Source organism: Megalobrama amblycephala, linkage group LG11, assembly GCF_018812025.1.
Source record: "Megalobrama amblycephala isolate DHTTF-2021 linkage group LG11, ASM1881202v1, whole genome shotgun sequence".
Classification (NCBI taxonomy): Eukaryota; Metazoa; Chordata; class Actinopteri; order Cypriniformes; family Xenocyprididae; genus Megalobrama; species Megalobrama amblycephala.
Window position 1 is genome coordinate 22,867,934 of NC_063054.1, and position 26,763 is coordinate 22,894,696.

General features: G+C 38.9%; 1 protein-coding gene across 4 annotated transcripts in view; it reads right to left on the reverse strand.

Annotated features, from left to right (window-relative positions):
• Positions 1-309: 309 nt before the first annotated feature.
• The window catches only part of epha7 (eph receptor A7), an 86,656-nt gene continuing 60,202 nt past the window's right edge, over positions 310-26,763 (reverse strand). Inside the window, exons 6-17 of one of the 4 annotated variants that reach the window (XM_048206766.1) lie at positions 20,237-20,361; positions 17,141-17,327; positions 15,327-15,435; positions 14,516-14,571; positions 9,972-10,085; positions 9,334-9,519; positions 7,722-7,783; positions 7,311-7,520; positions 6,914-7,063; positions 4,636-4,829; positions 3,630-3,785; positions 310-3,354 (exon numbers count right to left, since the gene is read on the reverse strand). In XM_048206766.1, coding sequence (XP_048062723.1) covers positions 3,240-3,354; positions 3,630-3,785; positions 4,636-4,829; positions 6,914-7,063; positions 7,311-7,520; positions 7,722-7,783; positions 9,334-9,519; positions 9,972-10,085; positions 14,516-14,571; positions 15,327-15,435; positions 17,141-17,327; positions 20,237-20,361 — 1,664 coding nt within the window. In that variant the 3' untranslated portion in view covers positions 310-3,239. Of the gene's footprint in view, positions 3,355-3,629; positions 3,786-4,635; positions 4,830-6,913; positions 7,064-7,310; positions 7,521-7,721; positions 7,784-9,333; positions 9,520-9,971; positions 10,098-14,515; positions 14,572-15,326; positions 15,436-17,140; positions 17,328-20,236; positions 20,362-26,763 lie in introns of all 4 variants that reach the window. The other 3 variants (XM_048206767.1, XM_048206764.1, XM_048206763.1) reach the window with 3 other exon arrangements.

Genomic DNA, 26,763 nt, shown 5'->3' on the forward strand with positions numbered 1-26,763 from the left:
GATATATGTCCAAATGTTAATTAAATGTGTTAAATAAATGTGAGTTTGGCAAAGCAGTTTTAAGAGATTTGAGTATTTCCCCATTCATTCAAGTAGATAGGAGCTGGTCTCGCATGCCTGAAATTGCTGCCCGGAAGCATTGCAAATATGGCCGCTGAGTGAACTTTGCTTCAATTCAAATTGAATTCCTGATTTTGAATGGCAAAGACATTCTCAATTCAATTCAGAATGGCACATAACCCCATAAATCACAGAGTCCAGCCTCATAATTGAGAAGAGAAAAACAGAAATTGAAGGCACAGACACCACTATAGAGATTGCATTATATTTCCAAAAATATATGTACAGTCTATTACAAAGATTACAAAGCAAAAAAAGAAAAAAAATGGTCTATGTAACAAGAAATTGTCTAGGTAAATGACCATACAGTTTTTCAGCTGGGGAAAATACTTTTTTTTTTTGACCAATGAATACTCTCCATACTCTTGTCACAGAAAAATAAATAATAAATCGACAATTCATTTGTACTGTACATTTTTTCCAACCTAAAAGAAAAAAATCTTCTAAAATGGAAACCTATTAGCTCTCTTTGGTCCTAAATGAGAAATTATTTACAACTGAAAGAGTGAGGGTGACGATAATCAGCTGCATGTGAGATAGAAAAATATAGTGCATTTTCAATGAGCTCACTACAGAGTACTTAAGTGAAAAATAAAGAAAAGAAACAACAATTATAAATAAAATATACAAGTTTTACAGCTGGAACATATACAAATTGTCCTCTGGTTTGTGATTACTCTGACACAATCAACAGTGCTGAACTCTTTGGAATATTCCACTTCACTTGTCTAGGTGGGCTCTTGACCGTCTTTCGAGAAGTCTTTAATACCCTGCTGCACCGTGAACTCAATCAATCCACAGCACAAACTGTCTTGACCGAAAACTCCGCTACTATCAAACCAGAAAAGTTAGAAACGGCACAAAGCAGAAAAGGAGAAAAATTGACAGATTTGTCATTGACCCGTACGGTGGCCTCAATGTGGGATTGATTGAATCCAGGCGTTAATCTCAAATTGGCTCAAATTGCTGTCTCTACAGGGGCCCCGGATCCGAACGTAGAGGGTAAGGGACTGCGAGGGGCCCCCGGGAGGCCGGAGTGTGAGATCAGAGTGCGCGGGGAGGCTGATCTGAGTGACTGCAGCTACTGCTGAAGCTCAGGAGGTTTGTGCTGACCGAGAGCCTTTCCGCTCGCATTCAATTCAAAGGCCTGGCGTGGGCTCAATGCTGAGGTTAGCGAGATGGAAGGATAGCGGATCGGAGATGGGCCTCAAACCAGGGCACGATATGATCCGCGAGAGACGCACACACAAACCATCTGGTTTCACAATGGAGACGGCACTGGCGATGGCTTTTTTTGAAGCGCCAAACGTTCGGCTAAATCCTCCAGTGATGCTGCGCTCCAAAGGCTCCGCCTTGACTTCCTTTCTAATCAAGAAAAATGCCACATGTTGGCACGGCTGTTGCGGTTAAAATGGCATTGACTCCCCAAAATAATGAAAAACATGTTTTGTATGTTTGAAATGTGTCACACAGTAAATAAAAAGAAAACATACTTCAGCTCAAAGCTGAATAAAACGGTAGAACTGTATGGCAGCCCAACAAATCAAGCCTAAAAATGTCTACAGTACTCAAAGTATTTAATACTAAAACGCGTAACATTTTATTGTCAACGAAACATTCAGTTGAGAGTGGAAGGCTGTTATGGCACTAAAACTTTAGCGTAAGCCTCATCTTTGAGCTCAGCACAACAAAAGAGTGGAAGAAACACATCAAGAAACACCGCAGTCTAGGTAAAGAGATCCTCCTATATAAACTCAACCCCTCTCTTTGATCAAATTTCACAGTACTGCTGTTGATTTCCAAGCAGTACGCGAGTAAAAGTCTATACAGCACCTCAAATTATTGCTCATATTTGTCAGTCTCTCCCCATCTCAGCTGTGATCTCACAAAGAATCTAAGAACCTAAAAATAAGAGCAATAGTTGACTTGTTTTAAGGCAGTATTACTCCTTTACACCATAACATCGTATGATTTTAAAGTCAGTCACCCACTAGGCAACTGATACTAAATGAAAATGAAATTGTTGCTGAAACAGATTTTGTTTCTAAATTAAAACAGCCTAACTTTTTTTTTTCCTTTTTTTTTTTTCTTTATGGAAACATGTATTTATGGTAAATAATATCAATATTAAAAAGGACACATTCAACAACAGCACTGATAAATCCATTCATGTGGTAAATATAAACTTATAAAGAATATTGCCACCGTAATAGTTGTTCTTACATTAAAAAAACTCCATTTGAAGTGGTTAGCAATTCTCTTTGTACTAATTCACATCTGAATTGTCACGTAGGATCATAAAATATACCTAACTGTCTGCTCGGGCTGTTCTAAAACACAACCAGCCATCCTCAGGAGCTTCACGTAACCAAGCGGTGGGATATTTCTGCTTGATATAAAAGGGCAGGTTTGCCCGACTCTCTGTCAATGCTTCAGTCTGTAGAGAGCTTCATGTAATAGTGCTGGCTGGAGAAGACAAACCTCCTCGTGTCTACTTTCAGCCTCTGGTTCTGTCTCTTTTCCTCCAGATGAGACGTTTTACCCTGTTGTCAGTTCTGTAACACAATCCAAGAAAACAAGCTAACACAAATCAATCGAGTAGAAGAGTAACGTACCACATTGTCTTAATGTGGATATTACAAACTAAAGAAAAAGAAATCTCTCCAAATGAACTGGATTTGCTTATTTTTATATTCACCCTTGATTTAAAAAAAGAAACCAGTGAAATCTATAGCAACTATGAGCAAATCAACCTTTCGTGATGATAAAGACAGTCCGTACAAAGCATAAAAATCCTCTCAAATGCTCCAACTCAATGACGTGAAGAGTTCTTTAGAGCATCCAGAGGTCACTGTCCGTGTAGGGTTCTCTCTCTCGCATTTTTGCTTTTTCATCGTCTCTCCGTCTCTTGGTTTCCAGCATCTGCACCAAAATCCTTCGCCAATAACAAAGGAATGATTCTGTTCTGCCAGTTCTGGAAGTTTAATCTCACCGGAAGGGTGCGGAACGTTTTTTTTCTTTGTTGATTTTTTTTTTTTAATTTTTTGCCGTGTCACACACTTTGCGGTGTTTCCTGGAGAGTTCTGATTCATCCGACCGGGAAGGGCTTCGGACGTCCATCACACTTGAACACCCGTCCCGTGAAGATGCAGCATCTGGGCTCTCATAGTCTGTATACTGCTCATGATCTTCTTCTGATGGCCCACCAAGGAGATTCCCAAACTCATTACATCCCTAAAGCAGAAACACAACGTTCATAAATCACAGCAATGGAGCATGAAGCGCCTGAGAGGTATTTCATTACCAAGGCAAAAGGAAACTGAGAAAAGGCCGCATTAAGTACAACATGATGAGTCTGAGTCTGAGTCAAAGAGATCTGATTAAAATTCAGTGCAATGTCAGGATCGTATTGTGAATGAGAGCTGAGGGCTGAAATTACTCCTAGAAAGATCATGCATTTCTATAGAGCGTGACAGTGTGTAGGAAAGATCATAGCAAAGCGCTCTTACTCAATAGTCATTCTAGCGACAGATTCGAGCGAGCTGTAGCCGGCAGCTGTGAAGTTGTCCACGTATCTCTCCATCTTGATGGCTTCCAACCACTCGCTGACCAATCGGAAAGAGGTGAAATCTGGAGTGTTCTGGTCAAGCAGTGGGCTTATGGGTCTGAGGAAAAGGAAGAGATAAATGTGAGTGTTATGAAGGCACAGTTGGATATTAATTGGATATTTAAGTGTACATGATCTTTCCCCCTATTTGTACATTTAGATTACAATTGCTGTAATCTAACATCCGTAACATGAAAATTATTATTATGTCATCAATATCAGCTTGAATTCACAGTTTTCAGTTTCTCAATGAGATATTCATGTAAGTAGTAATGTATTCTTTTTTTTTTTGCAAAGGTATAGGTATTGAGAATAATGAAATCTCAATGATATTCAGCCATCAGCCTTCATTTACAATACAATATTGTGCATTGTACTGATTTAGGCAACTGTTGCTTTGCCTTACTTTGTAACAGGAATGATAAAGAATGGTTATGTGGGTTTCTTCCCAAAGTTGTAAAGGTCATATCTTCAATGTGAGACACAGATCCTGTCTGATTGTAAACACACTTCCTCTGACTAATACCACGCTGGGGGCTGGAGTTCCCAAAAGGCTTTAAAGTTTCAAACACTCATTATGACAATTGATTTAAAGTCCTTGTTATCGAACATAAAAGCATGGAGGCTGTTTCGCTTTATTGATTCCCTGGGATTTATCTTTCATCAGTAAGCCCTAGCGGATAAATCAAATGCTGGACAGATGGAATTGTTCGCAAATTTACTTGCAAACCTATAAAAGGGCTGAAAGACATTGCAGTGAGGTGCACGAGTATAAAACATAACAGGCAAATTCTACGCATCGTAAAAACAAAGCTGGTCTGTGAATGGCATTACTTTCTTTGAGCAGAGATGGATAAAGGTGGGCAGTAAAAAAAAAAAAAAAAGAAAAATGGAATGGGCATCCTCACCGTATACACGTTCCCATCGGCGTTTTTAAGGTGTTGGGGTTGCGGATCATTTTGTCCAAGATGCCGACGATCTGGTCAAATTTGGGTCTGTCTGCTCGGTCTTTCTGCCAGCAGTCCAACATGAGCTGATGGAGGCCAGGAGGGCAGTCCATGGGGGCGGGAAGACGATATCCCTCCTCTATAGCCTTTATGACCTGCAAGAGCAGAATGAGAGATGGAAAATTATAAAAGGTGCAAAAAGAAACCAAGCGGTTGAGAGACCGAGATCAAAATCTCAAAATCAAAAAGCTTAGCCATTAGCATCCAGAACGAAAAGTACACAAAGCCCTGCCTGCACCTCCAGCTCTCTCTTTATATCCCTCTCTCCATTTGCTTATCCTTTAATCAGGACTCTGTAAACAGCAGCTTTGCTGGATAAATCTGTTGTGGTTTACCTCCAGCATTACAAACTACAACAGAGGAAAAGTAGGCTAACCAGATGTCATTATTCTTGCACTGGTTATTGTAGGGTGTCTGAGCGCAAGAAAAGGGCACCACTAGAACTGGATGTGAATGAAGCAAGCGCACTAAAAAGCTGTTTGTTCAACAGCTGCTTGTGACAGCCATACTATCATGAGTCTATGTAATTAACTAGCAAACAACTAGATAGCCTATATATAGGCCCAGCAAGCTAAGTGAGTTTTATTGCTTTATGGTCCTCTTCCATTCGTAAAGCCCAACATGTGCACAGAACATATTTGAAAAACATTTGAAAAATCATGTGCAACATTAGTGTGTGTCTGTGTATGTATTCATCAGTTAAAAAAAAAATGTGGAAATAGGATTATCGTACAGAACATGCACCTACAACTAGCACCTACTATAAATTGATAGAATTATTTAAATCTGAGTTGACTAAACTAAACATAGATTTGGCTTGTCCAGATCTATGTTTTTCCCCCTCGTCTACTCCCAAGAAATAGTAGAAGCAGACTGTTTATTTTCCCCAAATCCTCATCTGCTATTCTTGTCGTGTCTCTCCAAACAAGGCTTGAGCTACGGAAAGAAAAGTGTCAAAACAGAAAGAGTTGAAGAAATGTAAATATTTCCTTCTTTTTTAGCAGCCCTCAAGGAGTTGTTCGCTTCCCCCTCAAAAGGGTATAAAAACATCTGAAGTTGAGGCCTGACAAGTATCAAGACTCCACCGAGGTGAATGTTCGAACGCAATAAATAACATTAAAGACTGATACTAGCTAGGCGCTACCATGGAGCGCTAACGTTCGCTAGCGAGCAGAGAATTATAAGTCATCATTAATGTCACTGATAAGGGTTGTTTACCTCCTCTCAAGCTTGTGTAATTTTGACAAAGAATCTGCCTAACAGAGCAGTGTACACAAGACAAGTGCCTACGTACAGCGGCGGATTAACAACATTTTCTCTCATACATATCATTAGCCGTGACCATATCTGAATTTCCATCCGGTTCAACTTGAAAACCCTGCACGCATGTGATCAGAATGATGAACGGCACTTTGCTGTCCCAATTTCTTTGAGACAAAAGCTCGGCCCGCAGATCGTTCAGAAGGTTTTGCATGGCTAAGCAGATATCTTTGAATTGATTGAACTCCGCTAATGATGAATTTGGCTCGCATTATCATTTCTCATTATAAAGGTTGAAAGTGTAGCAGAATACAAAAAGGAATTCTACAAGCAAAACACATTCCTTTCCGCAGATCCATTAAACCTTTTTATCCTCAAAATGTATCATTAAAACAAGGTCACTCCTGACACCTGTGTTGATATCCAGCTAGAAAATTCAAAGTGTCAGGCGTGCTTAACTGTCCCGATACTTGAATACCTACAGATTATGTTCACGTTGTAACTTAGGACTTTTCACGCAAGCCTAGTTTTACAAGAATATAAAGTAAGCTGAACTAAAAAGTAACTTCTTTTTTCTGCTACAAGTACCTTGATGAAGTAGAGAGGACATTGAAAAACGTGACAGCATTGAAGGTTATCAAATATGTATAATGGCGGCGAATATGAATTATTGTAGAAGGAATTTAAATCAAGATGATCACAGAACCTACACGTTTTCAGTGACTGGTGAATTGATATTATGATGATCACTAGCTGATTGACTGATGATCTGGTAAACTTATATAGACGTGATTTGAATAAATAAAACTAAAAAGTTGACTGAATGCTAAACTTTATTACTGTATTATATTATATTATATTATATTCCCATTTCCAGAACCACTTGGTTTAATGTATTTGTACAAAAACAGCAACTTACATCTTGATTGGACATGTCCCAGTAAGGTCGTTCCCCGTAGGACATGACCTCCCACATGACAATCCCGTAGCTCCACACATCACTAGCAGATGTGAATTTACGGTACTGGATGGCTTCCATTGCTGTCCACCGAACTGGGATCTTGCCACCCTGTTTAGTAAAGTGTAGATTTCAGTAAACAAACAAAAAAAAAAATCACATTCAGTACACTCTGCATCAACCAGAGAAGAGTTAGAAAACATTGCACTGATGTTCTGTAAGATTCTACCATCACAATGCACCACAGACAGTATCTATATTTGTACTCCTATCTGATGCACGGATTGATTTGTTTATTCTGAGAGCGCTGTGGGGCTTCCAAAGCAGGTACAATGAGGCAGCGGCTTAATTGACTCACCGTCGTTGTGTAGACAGCTTCGGGATCGTCGTCAATCACTCTGGACAGGCCGAAGTCGGACACTTTACATACAAGATTGCTGTTGACAAGAATGTTTCGCGCCGCCAGATCGCGATGGACGTAGCCCATATCTGAGAGGTATCTCATCCCGGCTGCGATGCCGCGCAGCATTCCCACCAGCTGAATCACAGTGAACTGCCCATCATGTTTCTGTGCAAGCACAAACAGAGAAACTTTGTCTATCCATCACCACCGCACAATAGACACACACTCCATCCACCACGTGGGGGGGCTGACAGTAACACGGCATGAGAACGAGCAATGAAATGGTAAATCGCAGTGGGTGTAATGAACAGAACAGAAAAGATATTGTATTCACTGACCAGATTGTCTAGGGTGGTTTATACGTACCCTGAGGAATGCATCTAATGAGCCATTTTCCATGTATTCAATTACTATCATGACTGGTTTTCCTGAAAGAGCAAAGAACAGACTCCATTAAAGTGAAGTGCGGCCAACACACACTGTATGAAGGCAGTAATGAGAAACAATTCGCAGACAATTCTACAACACTGGATTCACTTTAGTCTCTCGACAGGGCTTTTCATAAACACTTTTGGAGTGTACACCCTCCAAAAATAATAATAAACGACCCTGAGCCACAAATAATATTATCCAAAATTACAAGATCAAATCATAACAATATGACTTCACAACTGAGTTTACGGTAAGTCATAACTCTTCTGAATTTAGAAGATTAATAGTGCACTTTAAAAGTTCAATTTCAGTCGGACTAAAACAATAATTTGTCTTGTTTAAATGTCACGTAAATGCTTTAGTCTAACTGAAATTGCACCAGTCCTGTTTTTGCAAAGTCGGACTAACAGAGCTACATAATGGGATTGTCGCTTGGCTTCATCGGACTACAACTGGCCTTGTCGTTTTGTTTGATGTGTATGTAAGATTTAAAACTATTTAAAATTAAAAATATATTGAATAACAATACTTATTACCAAGTATTTTGCCAAGTTAGTCAACACATCAAAATAAGTGTATACTTCTTTAAAATACATTTCAAATCATTATGATTTGATAATCTTGTCATGCTTTAAAGTAAAACTTTTAATTTGACATTTATTACAAAGTTCACTTTTTAAAAATGTAATTAAAGGGTTAGTTCACCCAAAAATGAAATTTCTGGAGTTTAGTACTCACCCTCATGTCGTTCCACACCCGTAAGACCTTCGTTCATCACAAATGAAGATATTTTTGATGAAATCCGAGAGGATTTTGATTTCCCATAGAAAGCAATGTAATTACCATCATTCATAGTCCAGAAAAGTAGTAAAAACATCATTAAAATAGTCAACGTGACTACAGTGGGTCAACCTTAAAGTTATGAAGCGACGAGAATACTTAGTCACCGTTCTGCCGTAGAACCTGGAAGTGCTGGACGTAAACAGCGTAGCAGAAAGACGGGAAAGAAGATACTGTTGAATAAAGTCTTTTTTTTTTTTATTGTTTTTGCGCACAAATGTATTCTTGTCACTTCACAACATTAAGGTTGAACCAATGTAGTCACGCTGACTATTTTAATGTTTTTACTACTTTTCTGGACCTTGAATGATGGTAATTTCGTTGCTTTCTATGGGAGATAAAAAAAACCTCTCGGATTTTATCAAAAATATCTTAATTTGTGTTCCGAAGATGAACGAAGGTCTTACGGGTGTGAAACGACATGAGAGTGAGTACTTAATGACTGAAATCTCATTTTTGGGTGAACTTTGGGTGAATCTCATTTTGTGATGAAAGTGTACTCTCTTTAAGTACACTTAAGTGGCCTTTTATTTCATTAATATTATATTATCGGCAAGTACAGTTTTTAAAAATCTGCTTTTAAAATTTGAAGCACACTTCTTTTTTTTTCTTTTTTTTTTTTACAAGGTAAGGATGTCTTGCTAGTCAAGCAAGTTAAGAAGCCACAGCCAGCATTCAAAGCATATGCACTTCATGAACTGCCCACCTCTTGTGACGACACCCTCCAGATGGACCACATTTGGGTGATCAAACTGGCCCATTATGCTGGCCTCGCACAGGAAGTCCCGTCTTTGTTTTTCAGTGTAGCCTACTTTCAGTGTTTTTATGGCCACCGACACGTCCCTCTTTCCCGGCAGCTTCAGTCGTCCACTGCACACCTCTCCAAACTCTCCTGTGAAACACACAACCACCCGCAAGCTGAGTTCGAGAGATCCGGGCCAAGTTTAACACTGTTACCTGTTCCTACGGTGCTTAATGCATATCAGTCATGCAGGCAGCAGGATTCAGCATTATATGACGCTGTGCAGCGTTACACAGGGGAGTGCAACCACGAGAGCAGATAATTGGATATGCTATATAGAGGACACGCTAACACGCTTATACGGTTTGTAACTAAAAGGGATGCGGCAGCAATTCATCAATAGCGATGCATTTATGTGCATCCTGGCCTTAAGAGAAGACATATTAATTATAAACCAATCCTACAGCAGCGCTATCAATAACAGGAGGCCAGAGAGATGCTCTGGCCGCTATCGAGAGTGTAAATATTTGGTTGTCATTGTGATAAATGAGAGAGGTGTGTGACTAAAGCGAGGCAGCGGAGAAGACAAGGGAAGAGCTCACCTGCGCCGATAACCCTCTCAATCTTAATGCAAGAGGCATCCAGCTCCTTGGCGAACTGATGGACAGCCCTGTTCGGGTCTTCGTAGGTTTCAGGGTCAATGTATGTTTTGGTGCCTGGAAATTTAACTGTAGAAGGGTAAGAGGATTACTGTTACGATTAAATATGCATGCCTCACACACACACACACAGATCCCTTGATGGACGGATGCGATTACTGGAGGGTAGAGACACGGGGCTGTGGGCTAAACAGCACACTGTGATGGAAGATAGCATGTCAAAAGGTCTCTTTCATCAAATAATAAAACCTATGCTTTTATTTTTCCCCACATATTTCATGAAAACGCTATTACATTTTCTTGTTAACCTTCTCACAATGGAGCCGAAAGGGTATTAGCCATACAGCATGGCAGCAGCATACATAGCTGTCACTCATTGGATAATGGGTTTCATAAGACCGAGCTATTGTTTGAATGCTGAGAAAGAACATTTCACTGCATCGTGAAACAAATATCAGACCATTTTTATTAATAATGATAAATATTTAAATATATAAAAGACAGTAACATCCAATAATAATAATACACCCCAGGTGAATAGAGTAAAAAATAATTAACTAATAGATATCACCATACTTCCCCAGTTTGATTGATTACATTAAGAATTGCAAACATTTTTTGCATTACAATTATGTTTAAATATGCAAATGAGGCATTACCTAATTAAATATATAAATATATATATATATTAGAGTCAAAGGTTTATACAGAAGGGATTTTGGATATCTCTTTTTATCACTCCATAAATCAGAAAATACTGTCAACGGTCAGAAAAAATACACCATTTTCACCATTTTTTTTAAGAATAAAATGTTGTATAAAATCAGGCAAATTATATATCAACAAACTCCTCTGTAAAACCTTCAGAATATGGATAGGAATATAAAACTGTAAAATTTGGTGTATGTAGGTTCTGCTGAAGTGGAGATTTCCGACTCAGAGCAAGAGAAAACACTCATTTTGGGAAAACGGCCTTTAAAGATATGTATTGTAATTGTAATCTACAGATGCAAATAGATAAAGTGCTATAAAAGATACACTTAAAAGTGTTTTTTGGATGTTTTCTTTCCACCAGTCTAAAAAAAAACACTTTATGAAAAGCCAAAAAGAGCAAAATCTCAAAATGGATAAGTGCAAGAAAAAACTGATTTTGCCTGTAGTGACTCTGCTTAAATATATAAAAGATAATATCTAAAAAAAACAACATCCAATAATAATGATATATGACACATACATACCATGGATGGAATTAATTTTTCATTTTAACAAATAAAATGTTAATTAATCATATTAATATAGTACAAATGATATTAATAAATTATAAAGCCCAACTGGCAATATTTGGCTTTTTCCATATGCAACAATTTAAGCCCAATTAATGTGTTCGCCCAGTCTTACTATCTAATCAAATCCTATAATTACATTGCTACCTGTCAACTTCAACATTAAGCTCCATTTAATGAGATGCAAAAACTAATAGGCTACATCATGCTGGGATGAAAACGACTAAAATGGACTGTTGCTAACGAGTAATTAAATTACTAATTTGCAACAAAAGCAACGCCGAGGAACAGGGAGAGAGCTTTTTCCTGATATCCCCCAGCTCCTTCATGGCCGTGTCAGCCTACACAATGACATAAGCAAACGGGCGGCATTGTGCTCCAGTCATATGCACAGCAGCAGATATTTCCCTTCTTCTCGCCTGCTATAATTGCTTCGTCCATCTAGGCTGTCAGTAAATCTGATAGAACGTGTTTATCACTGCTGCACGCACAACACGAGCAACAAATTGGGCATACGATTACGTTGTGCGCCTTATCTGCCTTTTGTCAAACCAGCTAGCATCTTGTGGTTTTGCGTAGCTGAGCAGGTTCTCTTTATAAGCAGATGCTGTCTGTAGTGTCTGGTGCTGTTTTTGGCAGGGTTACACGACAGCGAGAATATGGCAAGCTTTAAGCCTTAGCGTGTGGGCAAGAACGCTAGTGAGATTGAGCTGCCCCTGAACAAGCAAGCTGTGCCACCTTGAACCTTTGTTTCCAAATCAGCAGTTTGCCTACAGCACTGATCATTAGCAGAGCAAGTCTAGGGAGGCCGTTGCCAGCGCTATCTCCAGGGGCTTCATTAGGGACTGCTGAGAGAAAACATCTCACTGGCCGAGAGGCTTGGGCGTAGGGGTTCAGAATCCAGAAGTCAAACACCTAGAGGAACATCTTAACACTGAGAGGTCTGAGAGCTCTCTTTAGATCTGGAGATGGCATGTTTCTGTAGGGTTATGGCCGAGATTTACACCATAGGCAATGCTAGACATGTAATCTGCGATTATGTATCCATTCAGAGCATTGACTGTTGCTCTGTACAGTTAATGGCAGGCATAGACAGAACTTGCACACTTTTTTCTATTCTGTGGAATAGATTTAAGCATGTCAATGCACAATATATATGACCATCTCTGGATGTTAAATTGTTTAAACATCTCCAAAGTACATGGTATTCTCTCCCCTTCTGACAATGAAAATCTTGTTCATGCATTTTTTACATCTAGACTTGACTATTGTGATAGTGTTTTTGCTGGGTTACCATTACTATTAAACACTTACAACACTTAGATCCCTTCCTTGCCTGTATCGTTCAGAACTGAATTCAAGATCCTCTCATTAGTTTTATATCTATATCTTCATGGTACTGCCCCAATATACTTTTCTAATTTGTTGAATAAAAATACTCCAGCAAAATCGCTCCGAACATCCAATGGTAACTTGGTTCCAAAACACAGCTAAATATCGGTGAGTCAGCCTTTAGTCATTTCACTCCCAAGCTAAGGAACTCTCTTCCTGACAACCTACAAGCAATCGATTCACTATGCCCTTTTTAAAAAAGTATCTCAAAACACATTTGTTCACTTGGGCCTTTCCTGCAATACATTTGCAATACTATTATTGTTGTTGTATTTCATTGTATTATCTTATTTCTATTTTGTGTGTACATGTGTTTTTCTTTTCTGTGAATGCACGCATGCATTTCTCTTTTGTAAAGCACTTTGTAAGCACTATTTTTAAAATGTTTAATTGCTATGTAAATAAAACTTTACTTACATTCAGTTGTTTAGATCATCATCTAGCATTAATTTAAAGAGATGGCCACAGATTAGTAATACAAAGTAGTACTATAAAGTAGCATAGATCAGGGTTATTATCATTAAAGTAGTAATTCATCACTGGATAGATGGGCTTTCAATAAAACCTTTTTTAATAAAAAGTCATTAATCAGTAAATAACTAGAGAAAAAGTGCTGTAGTGTTTCTGATTGCCTAAAACTTCAACACGCAATGCACTTTTGATTTTGGCACTGATCTAACTGTCCATGGGGGCAGATAGAAAAATGTGAAAGTTTGAGCTGTAGTTTTAATAAAAGCCCTAGAGCTGTCAAAACTTTTGACAGCCCTAAAGGCGTATTCTGACAAATAAATTGGGATATATGGGTGCAGGTAACACAGAGAAAGATTACAGATTGTAAATATATTACTGACAGTGTAACAATACAAAGCTCATTGAAAACTGGTGAACTTTAAAGGGATAGTTCACCCAAATATGAAAATTTGTTCATTACTTACTCAACTTCAAGTTGTTCCAAACCTGTATGAGTTTCTTTCTTCTGTCGAACACAAAAAAAAGACATTTTAAAGAATGTTGGTAACCAGACAGCTGATGGCACTCATTGACTGATACAGTAGGAAAAAAATACTATTTAAGTCTATGGGTGCCATCAACTGTCTGGTTACCAACATTCTTTAAAATATCTTATTTTGTGTTCAACAGAAGAATAAAACTCATACCAGTCTGGAACAACATGAGGGTGAGTAAATGATGACAAGATTTTCATTTTGGGGTGAACTATCCCTTTAACCAAAACTAAAACTAATAAAAGTTAAATAACATATAAAATTAAAAATGCTGCCTTGGCAACTAACTGAAATAAGTTTGTTAAAGCACTAAAATTACTAACTGGAAATGAAAAAGTAAAACAAAAAAAAATACTCTAAAAACGAATAATTCAAACTGAAACTGACAAAATTACAATATATATATATAACATATGGCAACCATAATGTGAAAATAATTATCGACCAGAATTCTAATTTCTCTTATTGCTAGCTGAAATCATTAAACTATAATGGTCTCTGTATATGAGTATTCTAGATATTTCATAAAAACTGGAGCCTATAAGAGGGTACAGCTGTAATGGTTGACCAGAACATGATCAATGATGTACAGTCTCAGTCCAGCTCCTCTCCTCCTGTAAAGTTTAGTTCCCGTCCTGCTTTAACACACCTGCCTGTAATTTTCAAGCGTGAACCCGAAGACCTTGATTAACTGGTTCAGGTGTTTGATTAGAGTTGGAACTAAACTCTGCAGGATGGTTCTCCAGGAGCGCGGCTGAGCACCACTGATGAGCATGTGTATAATGAGCTGATGAAAGCTGGCACTCACATTGAAAGTAGAGCTCCTCATCCCCTTCCTGATCGGCCTTACTGTAGCCACAGTGTCTATACAGGGAACAAAAAGAGACTAATTAATGGCCTGCAGTGGCCAGACATATAATTTCAAACATAACAGGGCTATGGAATGTTAATCGAAATGTTTTTCTTGACACAGAATAGAAATGCCATGAATTCCTGTTCCGTGCTATGCGCTTTGAGATAAATGAATCAATTTGGATTTTTTCTTTTGTCTTTCAGAATGGCTTTAACTAAAAGAATTTGAAAAAATAAACATCAAGAATAAGTAAATTATCAGCAATTTCTGGAAATTATATTTTCAGTTGATAACTGAGAATAACTCCATAATGAACTGAACAGACATGGACTACCAAAGCATTCAAAGCATTCAGTATCAATGAACATGCAGGAAAACAATACGTGTTTGTGAAGGGTTCATGGGAATCAGCTTACACCAGTAATATATGACAAACATCATGAGTGAAGTTTTCGAATGGAAAAACACTGGCATTCTTGGTTCAACCATGACAAACAGGTACAAAAGGTGAGATTGAGAAGGCAGGATTCACAGTTATGAATCCCATTCTGGGTGTATGATATAACAGCATGAGCTTGTGAGGGGAAAATGCATCAGAGGTCACATTCCCAGTGTACGACATGATGGTGGGTGGGTGTGATCACACGCAAGTGGGCGAGGGTGTGAACTCCACAGCTATGGTGGCCTTTGAGGGACAGAAAGGCAAAATGATAGAGCGTACGCGACTCACAGTAGCGGAGAGTCAATGGGGGCCGCGAGAGCGTACCTTCTCCCTATGATGAAACCGAACACCATGAAGACCAGGATAATGGTACCGGCTACCGCCACCACCGCAATGATGATGACTGGATTCTGCTCACTCGATATGACTGTAGCTGCAATTAAAACACAAATAAATAATAGAAAATGTCAACTTTAGTGTTATAAGCTTGTTTTTATAAAATATGGGGATTCAAAATATATTGGTACCCAGGGCTTGTCATTAACACCCGCCAAATGCGGGTGGATTTCAGCAGTGGCGTGTAACGCAGTCACTCCTTCTAGCCACTTTGGCAGGATGAATTTTATATGTAACATATACATTTTTTAATTGTAGTCTTTTAAAAAGGCATCTGAAATAATAAACTAAGCGCAATGTAGTGTTGTTAGAAATACATACATATCGATACTGAAATATCTAACACGCTTCCAATTTTCCACAGAACAGATACACGATACCAGTTGCGATCTCTCCGACAGCAATTTGACACAAACCTGCCTCACTCACTCGTTTCATTTGCTCCGGATGAATATTGTTGGTGTTTTAGGGTTTGGATTTGCTCATTCCTGCAGATTTTGTGCTCACACCCAAAGTGCGCGCACATAAAACCGCCTCTCAGTACTAAATTGAATTCTTTTTTGCTGCTTATTGCGCTTAAACAGTCAAATACACACCCGATAATGTCAAAATGCTGGTCTTGTTGAGTATTCACGTAAACACAGTCAGTTATGTTTTAAGTGAATGTAAACAATTGAGAAAGAAAACACATGTGTAAGAGTATAATGGATCAGTGCGACAGGTCTAAAAGTGACAGCAGATATTGAGATAATATTTTAAAAAATATCTATATGGCAGTTTTTCCCCATGGTATTGATGTCAAAATTGTGGCCAGTGAAAATGCTGAGTGGCTAGTAACTTTGGAAAACCACTAGCCACAGTGGCTGGTGAGCAAAAAAAAGTTAATGTCAAGAAATGTCAAAATTTATTTGATTGTATTAATTGTTCATGCTCATTTATCCTATTTAACATTCAGATTGCCTTTTCTGTCATCTAACACTTGCTTAAAGCTAATATATAAAAATCACTACAATTTAATAACACTGTAAAATGTAATCTTTAGCAAATCTACAAAATAACAATGTTTTTGTTGTAATGCCCACATTTACTTGTAACATTTAAAACAACCGGTTTTAGTTTTTAGTGTTTTTTATTTCAAATTTATACAAAATACTTTAGAATTTTAATAACAGTCATTTACGCTAACGTGAAAATATTTATCAGTTTATTGGAATTAGCCAGAATTTTAATACTGGTGCATCGCTAATTAACTATTTGGCAAAAGGAGAAAGCAGGATAGCTTAAAGCAAAGCTCCATTGAAAAAGCATGGGGATGGTTGTAACCCCCTTTTCGTCCTCTCTCTGCTGCAGGGAGGGGCTGGCTCTATTTTAGGGTCTCGCTGAGTGCACGGTTCTACTGTTTCTGAAAGTGGGCTTAATAGTCCCAGATGGTAATACAGTGGCCTGCATTTGAAACAATGACACATTCAGGTTGGTTTGTTTCTCGTTAGGTTTGTTTCTCCGAATTGAAAATACTGCGCTCATTGACAAACTGCAGAGGGAACTGAAACTGAACATCTTATCGAAAATACACAATGTCTTATTTTCAGTCTGGGTCAGAGATTTTATCTGGAAGAAGCTGGACCTTGCCTTCAGGTGTAATCGGATAGATCTTAATGCAAAACCTTGCTAAACTAGAGCTATACTAGCAGGCCAGTTAGCAAAAACAGATTAAAATAGCTTAAGATAGCTGTTTCACATACTCTTTTGCTCACCAGATCCAGTGGATTCTTCTTTGGTGGTGACCTCTAGTCTGGGACCGAAGGTGCCGTATCCTGCAGCGGTGAATGCTCGAATCTGAAAGACGTATGCTGTGCTTGGCTTCAGATTATTGACTGTGGCTGAAGTGGACTTTGACTTCACGGTGGAGTAAATGCGATCCTTCTGGTCCTTCACGTTCAAAAGAAGAAAACAAAATAACAATCTTGTCACAGGGTATCAAAAGCACAAAATTGTACAAATTCTTTCTAGAGAGAGGGGTGGTTACGCTGAAGTGTTTGGCAGCGAATACTGGAGCATTTGGCCCTTTTCACACGCAAAGAGTTCAAGCAGAGGCAATATCACAGTATTTCATCCGTAACCTAGGTAACCAGAAGCAAGCTGTTTGCGAGGAGCTGGTGCTTCATTTACAATTGGAATGTCAAAAAGAGCTTGAGGAAACACAAACACATGCACACCCACACAGAGTGTATGGCTATATCCCAATTTGCATGCTATCCATCCAATGTAGTAGGTGAGATTAAGATTAGTGTGTCACAGTGTGTTGACAATGGTATGCAAAAAAATGTCGTCTGAAGATGTTCTATTTTTATCACCTTTTTTGTGGTTAATATTGCCTACTTGCACAACAAAAAGGAAGTCGTTTTTACTGTTTCTACTAACAGTAATTAACTAAAAGTGTCCCTAAAAGTGTCCTGAAGAAGGCTGTTTTGCCGAAACGCGTAGATCTACTTTTAACTTGTTTTAATGATTTAAGCCCAGTTCATTACAGGCTTTTTACCTTACAAGTCGAAAGTACAGTCACAATTGTGAGATATAAAGAAAAAAGTTGTTAGTTTTCAAACGTTTGGGGTCAGAAAGTTTTTTTTTTTTTTTTGAAAGAAATAAATAAATTAATATTTTTATTCAGCAATGACACATTAAATTGATCAAAAGTGACAGTAAAGACATTTATAATGTTACTTTCTATTCAAATAATCCTGAAAAAAATATCAAGCTTTCCAGAAAACTTTAAACTGTTACAACATTGATAATAATAAGAAATGTTTCTTGAGCACCAAATCAGCATATTAGAATGATTTCTGAAGGATCATGTGACACTGAAGACTGGAGTAGTGATGCTGAAAATTCAGCTTTGCCATCACAGAAATGAATGATGTTTTAAAATATATTAAAATAGGAAGCAGTTATTTTAAATTGTAATAATATTTCATAATAGTATCTTTTTACTGAATTTTTGATCAAATAAATGCAACATTGGTGAGCATAAGAGACTCAAAAAAAACAAAAAAAAAAACATTATATGTTTACGTTAAAGGGATAGTTCACCCAAAAATGAAAATTTGATGTTTATCTGCTTACCCCCAGCGCATCCAAGATGTAGGTGACTTTGTTTCCTCAGTAGAACACAAATGATGATTTTTAACTCCAACCGTTGCTGTCTGTCAGTCAAATAATGCTAGTGGATGGGAACTTCTACTATAAGAGTAAATAAAACTTGCATAGACAAGTCCAAATTAAACCCTGCGGCTCGTGACGACACATTGATGTCCTAAGACACGAAACGATCGGTTTGTGTGAGAAACCGAACAGTATTTATATCATTTTTTACCTCTAATACACCACTATGTCCAACCGTGTGCAGCACTCGTTAGTAAGGTCTGATCGCGCTCTGACAGCGGCAGTGATGTCTGACACTCATTGAAGTATATGCGCGAGACATCACTGCCGTTGTCAGAGCGCGATCAGACCAAACGAATCGAGTGATGAATGCAGTTGGACATAGTGGTGTATTAGAGGTAAAAAATGATATAAATTTCTCGCACAAACCGATCGTTTCGTGTCTTAGGACATCAATGTGTCGTCACGAGCCGCAGGGTTTAATTTGGACTTGTCTATGCAAGTTTTATTTACTCTTATAGTAGAAGTTCCCATCCACTAGCATTATAAGACTGACAGACAGCAGCGGTTGCAGTTAAAAATCATCATTTGTGTTCTACTGAAGAAACAAAGTCACCTACATCTTGGATGCGCTGGGGGTAAGCAGATAAACATCAAATTTTCATTTTTGGGTGAACTATCCCTTTAAGGTGTAAACGGGCTTCCGTACATGCAACTGATTCAAACCTGCATCACCTGTGTGAACACCATAGCTTCAACATATGAAAAGCATGTGCACTAGTGCTGCACCATAGTATTTTTTCGCTGATCTGTAAACTATCTCTCCTGGACTTCAGCAGACAAAATAAATAAATAAAATAAAAGACTTAAATGGAATGCCACAGGCTGTTAGGAGTGAAGTCAAGCTTGCTTCTAATTTTCAAACAGGACGCACTACAGCCAGGGAGCGCTGCTCAGGAGGCTGGTTCTGCTTTCACATTGCCTAAGAGACCGGAACCCTAAAGGCTGAGCACCGAGCGAACGCGCTGGACCTTTCTGCTCATGCTTGACTAGCTGACATATGAGTTTGATGGTAGACACTATGAAGCTGTGCTTTATAATGGATGGTGGGATGGCAGGATAGTGAGCTGAGGTGAAAGAAATTAAGTGTAGTATGTGCTTGTGTTCATGTTTTTTGGGACTACGATACTGATTAATGTTTTAGTGGCAGCGTGAGTATGCCTCCAAGGGGTTGTGGGTTGTTTTTCATTGAACAGATGCTCAGGTACAATACCAGACATTATGAGGTATGTGTGCTGCTCTTGTGTGTGCATTTCTGAAGTGGTCTTAGACTTGCACGAGTGTGGCTGTGGTAAACTGAGACGGTCTTGTGTATGTTTGTGTGGGATTGGTGAAGGACCTCAGTCTAATTAAAATCTTATGAGTGTCTCGTTCATTATAGCAATTAGAGGGGAAGGATCCACTCAGACCGGAGCATTTGACTGCAAGCTATGTGCTCACAGAATGCAAATCATGAAAAAGATGAAATAAAAATGCAGGATAGGACAGGTTGCATGGGAATTGGGATGCTGACGGACAGGTAGACACACAGTCATTGTCTCTCTCTGTTTGTTATTTTCTGAAACACACACATATATTCATTAATAGCTCATGCTCTGGAGCAGGTGATGTGTACTCACTTTCTCATAGTACTTGATCTCATATTCGGTGATGACGCCATTGGGCTGCTCTGGTTCCTGCCAGGAGAGCTGAACGCTGTGCTGCTGAACTCGCTCCTTTATCACCTCACTCACCTGAGATGGGGCTGAAAGAAAGAAAAATATATATTTTTTTTAGTTTTAGTTATTCAGTATACATGTTAAAATGGTACAATAAAAGATATAAATGCATAACACAAAATAGAGCGGCACGATTAATCATAAAAAGATTGTGATCTCGATTCAAACACCCACGCAATCTTATTTATTATTGACAACAATTCACCTGTGTCTATTAAACCTTTGACAAAATCATACAGTAACATTCAAATCTGTGTTCATGCTGCTGCTGAGCCAGAGAGAGCAGTTTTTGAACCACACAGTAGTTATTTCTGTGTTACAAATATTCAAATTATCACAGAAGTAATAAACTTTAAAAGTTTATAGTTTGGATATAAACACTGATGTCTATAATAGCAATCAAAATATAGTAAATTACCATTTGAAGCTAATTTGGCGCTTCAAATAACGGTTGTATCACTACATTCTTAAGCCACCAGGTAGTGACAAGTGACTGTTAAAAATGTGTTTATCATTGAATTATTCATTCAAAAGCTTTGTTCAAAAACATAATATGGAAATAAATTACTTTTAATATTAGATGTGTTTGCATGAAAGAGCATGCTGAGTAGATGTGCCTGCATGAAAGAATATACTGAGCCAACAACAGCACCTTAATATATTCATATACGCATAAAAAAAAAACTATTCCCTTGCTTTAATGCAAATTCAGTACCTGGTTGGCACAAATACACACAGACAGAATCTTGTGTCACCACTGCTGCTCTGATGAATATTCACTTGGTGGCTGCTAAATGTTTACACCTCATAATGGAAATTTCAATTACTGAGCAAACAGCAGAAGACAGCCTTATCCCAGTCAGAGTAAAACTGCAACGTCTGGCTTATGAATGTCAATTAAGTCAAATTAATTCTGCCGACACATGCGGAAGTGCTTTTTAGAGAAATGCACCCTATCCCAGCCACTGACTTTCCCAGGGTCTCATTTATTCCCTCCCTTTAGCACCACTTCCAGATCCGCGTTTGCCTCCAATACTCTTTCTTTGCCAGTGTGCCATAATTGTCTTTAAATTACAAAGTTATTGCACACTTTGTACGTCGACTCGGTATACTATTTCCAAATGCTGTGTGGATTTAAAACGAGAAGCTTGTGAATAGCCCAAATTAAATTCCTTGTTTTTAATAACCTCAGAAATAAGATCTGTTCGAACCTCAGAAGGTAACCTTCGGATAAGGACGTTCTGGAAGAAGTGCATGGAAATGTAGTGCTCATGCATACACCATTAATGAGTGTCCACTCTCAACGGACGTCTGTTAAAGTAAGAAAAGACAGAATTACCTCAAGTAGATGGGAAGGAAAAAGAGAATTGGGCTTCAAGAGGAATTTAACTGATCCGTGTGTGCAGTGAGACAGAGTGAGAGAAGTGGTGACGTCTCTGTATCGGTGCTCGTTGATCCGTCGAGGGCAAGGATCTAGGGTCACGACCTCATTTGACCTGGAATTTTTTTGCGTGCTGACCTTGTGGTAATGAGCGATTCAGGATTAAAACCTCATTACAGGCTATCTGGTACCACGGATGGCAGCGCAGATCTAAAACTGAACAGTCAAATTGTGTTTTGACATATGTTGTGTAATCCAACTAAAACAATCTAATTTCCCATCCAGATCTGAAGGTCGGCCAGACCAACTCACACAGACAGACACGCGCACCACACTGTGCCAGCCTACATGGTTGTTCGTAACACCAGCCAAATTCCTTGTTCTCCTTAAGAGGCTATTCAGTCTAAACCACTAGTTTTATTTAACACCACAGCAATCGTACTGATAAATTTAGGGATGTTACATACTCAAAGTGTTTTAAACCCCCTCAGTTGGAAACTGTGCTGATGAAGAGGCTGTGAGCAAAACTGATTCCCTACTTTCAGCTTAGTCAAAGCAGTCAGAGCGTCTCAGAATCTGTGTTTGTTTTTTGCCTCTGTCCACATTCATTGTATGCAGAGAGTGTCAATTACCCACGAGGAGTAAGGCGATGCAGACAGGACACGGCAATTTAAAGAGCACACTTGTACAGCACAGAACCAGTTGTACTGGAGTAATTGGATCTTTTGCCCCTTTCAACTGACTGCTCCTTCTGTAGTGTTTCGTATGAGGTGCTTGACAGTCTTTCGTAGTAATAGCCTCGGTCCTTTTAACCTGATCTGGGAAATAAAAGTTGTGACTGTTTCTCTGGAGTTACTTCTCCCACATGAAGTGGGAGTAATTCTTTTTTATCTATTTCCATATCCAGCACACCCTCTGACTTCTGAATCTAGTTACACTATACAAACACACGTACGCTGCTCTCGACATCTCTGAGGCACATTTCCATTGACAAGTCAATCTGTTAGTCACTTGCATTTACTTGTAAAAACACTAAACTTTTGGCCCCAAGGCAAAATATGTTTGCTAGTTTTGACAAGCCACTTGTTATCAATAAAGCTAAATAATATCAAGTAACTTTAACTTCAAATGTGTTAGTCCAAATGTAGAAGTGTAAACAGATGTCTAGACCAGAAAGAAATTCTTAAAAACCAAGCGAAAGCAAAACTGGAGTTTTGAGGCTTTTAGTCCAAAACTGTTAGATTATACACCATCTGTTTGCTGTATAGTGATGCACTGATATTAAAATGCTGGCCAATAATAATTATATTAATGCTATGTCTGATAACTGATCATTTTGTCTTAAAATAAAGTATAAAATTCATAAAAAACATTAATCATTAAAGGGACCTTAATGCCCCTTTTACAAGTTGTAATAAGTCTCTGGTGTCCCCAGAATGTGTCTGTGAAGTTTCAGCTAAAAAAAAAAAAAATGACGTAAAATGACGGCATGTCAACAACACTATTATAACAACTCTTCCTCTTCTCTAAAGCAGCCCAACATGCTCTCACCCCCTTTGTTGCATCTTCTCAGGGGCAGGGTTTATGTAAATTTTAGGGTTAGTGATGTCACTATGCTGGGAAGAAGCTTGTTGTAGTCCCTACCAGCCGTTTGTTGTAATCCTTAAACAGTGAATTCTTTAAAAGAAAATATCTTCCTTTGCATTGAACTTTGAGCGTTCAGTGTGCAAACACCTATTTGATACACCCACAGATATATTTATTTGCTCCAAATCTTTCACTAAATCCCTCTAATGAAAGCTAAAACACAACTATCTAACTCCTGTTCAAACCTTTTTTTATTTGACATAATTTTAGGCAGAGGCCAAATTTTCATCATAAACAGCAGCCTCCCGTTCCAGCAATGCAGGACAGGCCACCATCTCCTCTCCGCTGAGAACCAGCCGGGTAATTGAGAATCGAGCGTGGTGACAGCCCTCATATCGACTTGAATCTGCAAGCTAGAAGAGAGACCCTGAGTTCAGTGTTAATATGGAGGAAATGTGTCCCTCACTCCCTCTCCGTGGCACCTTCCCCATGGTATGTTTAACCACTGCCCTATAACAACCATTAATGACATGCTTACCTCAGAGCGAGTCAACCCACTCCCACTTTTATCGCACGTAAGGGGCCTAGCGCAGCAGAAAATCGCATAATTGTTCCGTCTGTCCTAAAGAGGCAGTGCGAGGGGGGGAGGAAGGGGGGGTTCATTTTGTGTGCAGTGGTTGGGTGACATAAAAGCAGATATTAGTGACCTTCTCAAGCCTCCTAATGCATAAGTTAATTCAAGCAGAAGCAAGCGTCTATCATGTTCTGCATTAGAATACATTAGGGATACATTATGCATGGATGTTTTTATATACTCTCAGCTTCTTTCTCTCTCTCCCTCTGTTGGCTGGCTGTGGCGTTTCTAGAGTATCTGAAAGCGCAGAAGCACTAGAATGCCATTACGCAACAGAAATCATTTTCTATCTCTGCTTTGCTTGTGCAGTATTAACTTTGAAGTATTTTAATTATCCAGCCACTTAAGTCAAGGCTGACACTCTCACATCCATGACTTCTTTTCATCCACCTCAAAACTATTGAATAACTCTGAGCGCTTACCAAGAGATGGCGAATGAAACGGCTCCACAAACACATTCTTAAGTGCTGCATTGCAGTTCCTATTCTTTGACAAATGCCAGGAGACAGAAGAATAGAGATTTTGCTTTAACCAAGGGTGTAGGAATGATCTGAGAAGCACATTATAAACCTTATCGGCCTGGCTCATGAATATTAATGAGGATATGTTAATATACGCCCAGTAGTTAACTGGTTGCTGAAAAGCAGGTGGGTTTGTTGGCCACAAGCTGTCATTTTATATGGCCAGCTACCTTTTTTTCTCTAAAAGCACCTAAATAAAATTATTAATGCAAAAAAAAACAAAAAAAAATCAAAATTTGTCCCTGATACTATTCAAGTGTTACAATAGTCAATATGGCTTTAAGTATGGGGCAGTTTGATGCATTACTAAAGAAATACTGCAGACATGGCAGGTAGGGGGTTAGGTGGGTATGTGGGACGTCCCCTCTATAGATTTCTGTAGTTTGCTGGATATTTTTTATATTTATAGTCATCCCTCGGCTGGAGCACAGGGCTTTAATAGAGCTGGGCCTCCCACAGACGGCTTTTCCAGAGCCCTATGAAAACATCGAGATCGGCGACAGAGCTCTCATTGGACGGACACTAACGAGGGCTGATGTAATCAACATTACTTAGCTTGACATTTTGACTCTAAGCAGGAAAAGAAAAAGACCCCCCCCCCAACTAAAAAAAAAAAAAAAAAAAAAACTCAAGGAGAGGCTGAACCAGTGTGTGAGCGTGTGTAAATGAATATGTGAACGGAGATAGAAAGTGTGGGTGTTAGATCTGCCTCATTATTGCCCTGGGCTACCACAAAATGTGTGTGTGTGTGTGTGTGTGTGTGTGTGTGTGTGTGTGTGTGTGTGTGTGTGTGTGTGTGTGTGTGTGTGTGTGTGTGTGTGTGTGTGTGTGTGTGTGTGAAGGAGCATGTCCTCTTGTTCCTCCTGTCTGCCACTGCTTCACAAGCCCAGGGAGATGGCGTACGTGTGTATGTGTGTGTGTGTGTGTATACTTATTTAGATTAACCTGCATAATGAGACGTGAGATTGTGTGTATGTCTGAGTAATGGTGACCCAAAAATGGTGGACAGCAAAACAATGCTCAATGTAAATAATAAAATGCTACTAATAAATGTGTATTTATAATTTATTAATTAAAAATAGGCTCAACTTTTTAAAATGTTTCCTATTCAGAATACTGTTGGGCCTATGCAGTTTCTAGTAGGGCTGTAACGATATGCGATATGAAACCGAAATCGCGATACGCAGGTCCACGAACCTGTATCGCGATGTGAGAAGGCAAAATCGCGACACACCCCTTCCAACTCCCAGAGTTATCCTTCCTGTCCAGATCCAATGCTACCACATTTTTAAATTACTATAAGTATTAGGGGTGTAACGATTTATCGTAGATGGTGTGTCTCAATCAGCTCTCTAGTTCAGTAAGTGTTTCGGGCACACATTGAATCTTGCAAGGTTTAAACGTTTCTCATGTCAGTCTCTTGCATGGTCGCGTGAGAAAAGTCGTGGCTTTCTTTCACCGCAGTGCACAGCAACAGCTGTGCTCACAGAAAAGCAAAAGACGCTTGCGATGCTTTGCTTTAAGAAGTTCTGTGGGCCCGTTCACATATTGCGTCTTTTCCGCGTGCAAGTCAGTTATTATTTTCAAATGTAGCTGCGCGGCAGGCGCGCTCATAATGGGATCAACGCGGTCGCGACGCGCATGCAATTCCCAACTTCTCAGAATGCCGCAAGCGCACCGCAGGTCGTGTGACAAGAATCAACCGATCAGCTATGGCCTTTCCGTAACAAAACATCAAAAGCTCAGCCGAACAGCTGATCATAGCTGATCATAGCTGTACATGGTGGTTTTTATATCTTATCTCCATCAATATATCTCGTAGTAAAACTAATGCAAGGGCTAGAAATCATTTATCCTTTGCAGAAACATCCTGATCCTCTTGGAGAGCTCAGTTCATGGTTGCATAGCAACGACCGACGCCACAGGAGCGCAAGCGCTTTGGAAAGAAGGAGAAGCGGTGCAGCCGCGCCTTCCACGCGCTTTTAGACGCGATATGTGAACGGCCCCTATTCATAATTCTAAGTTCATGTTAAATTTAACATGTTCAACTGTTCAACTGTTAATTTGAATACAGAAGGTTTTTATTAAAATTTTATATTTATTTATTTTATTGAAATGTGATCTTGTATGTACAACAAGGAAAATTATTTGTTGTTAATTAATTATTAGTTTTTTTAATAAATCTTGTTTGAATTTCAGTTTCATTTTGTTCAAAATATCGTGATACGTATCGTATCGTGAACTCCGTATCGAGATACGTATCGTATCGTGACCTGAGCGTATCGTTACACCCCTAGTTTCTAGT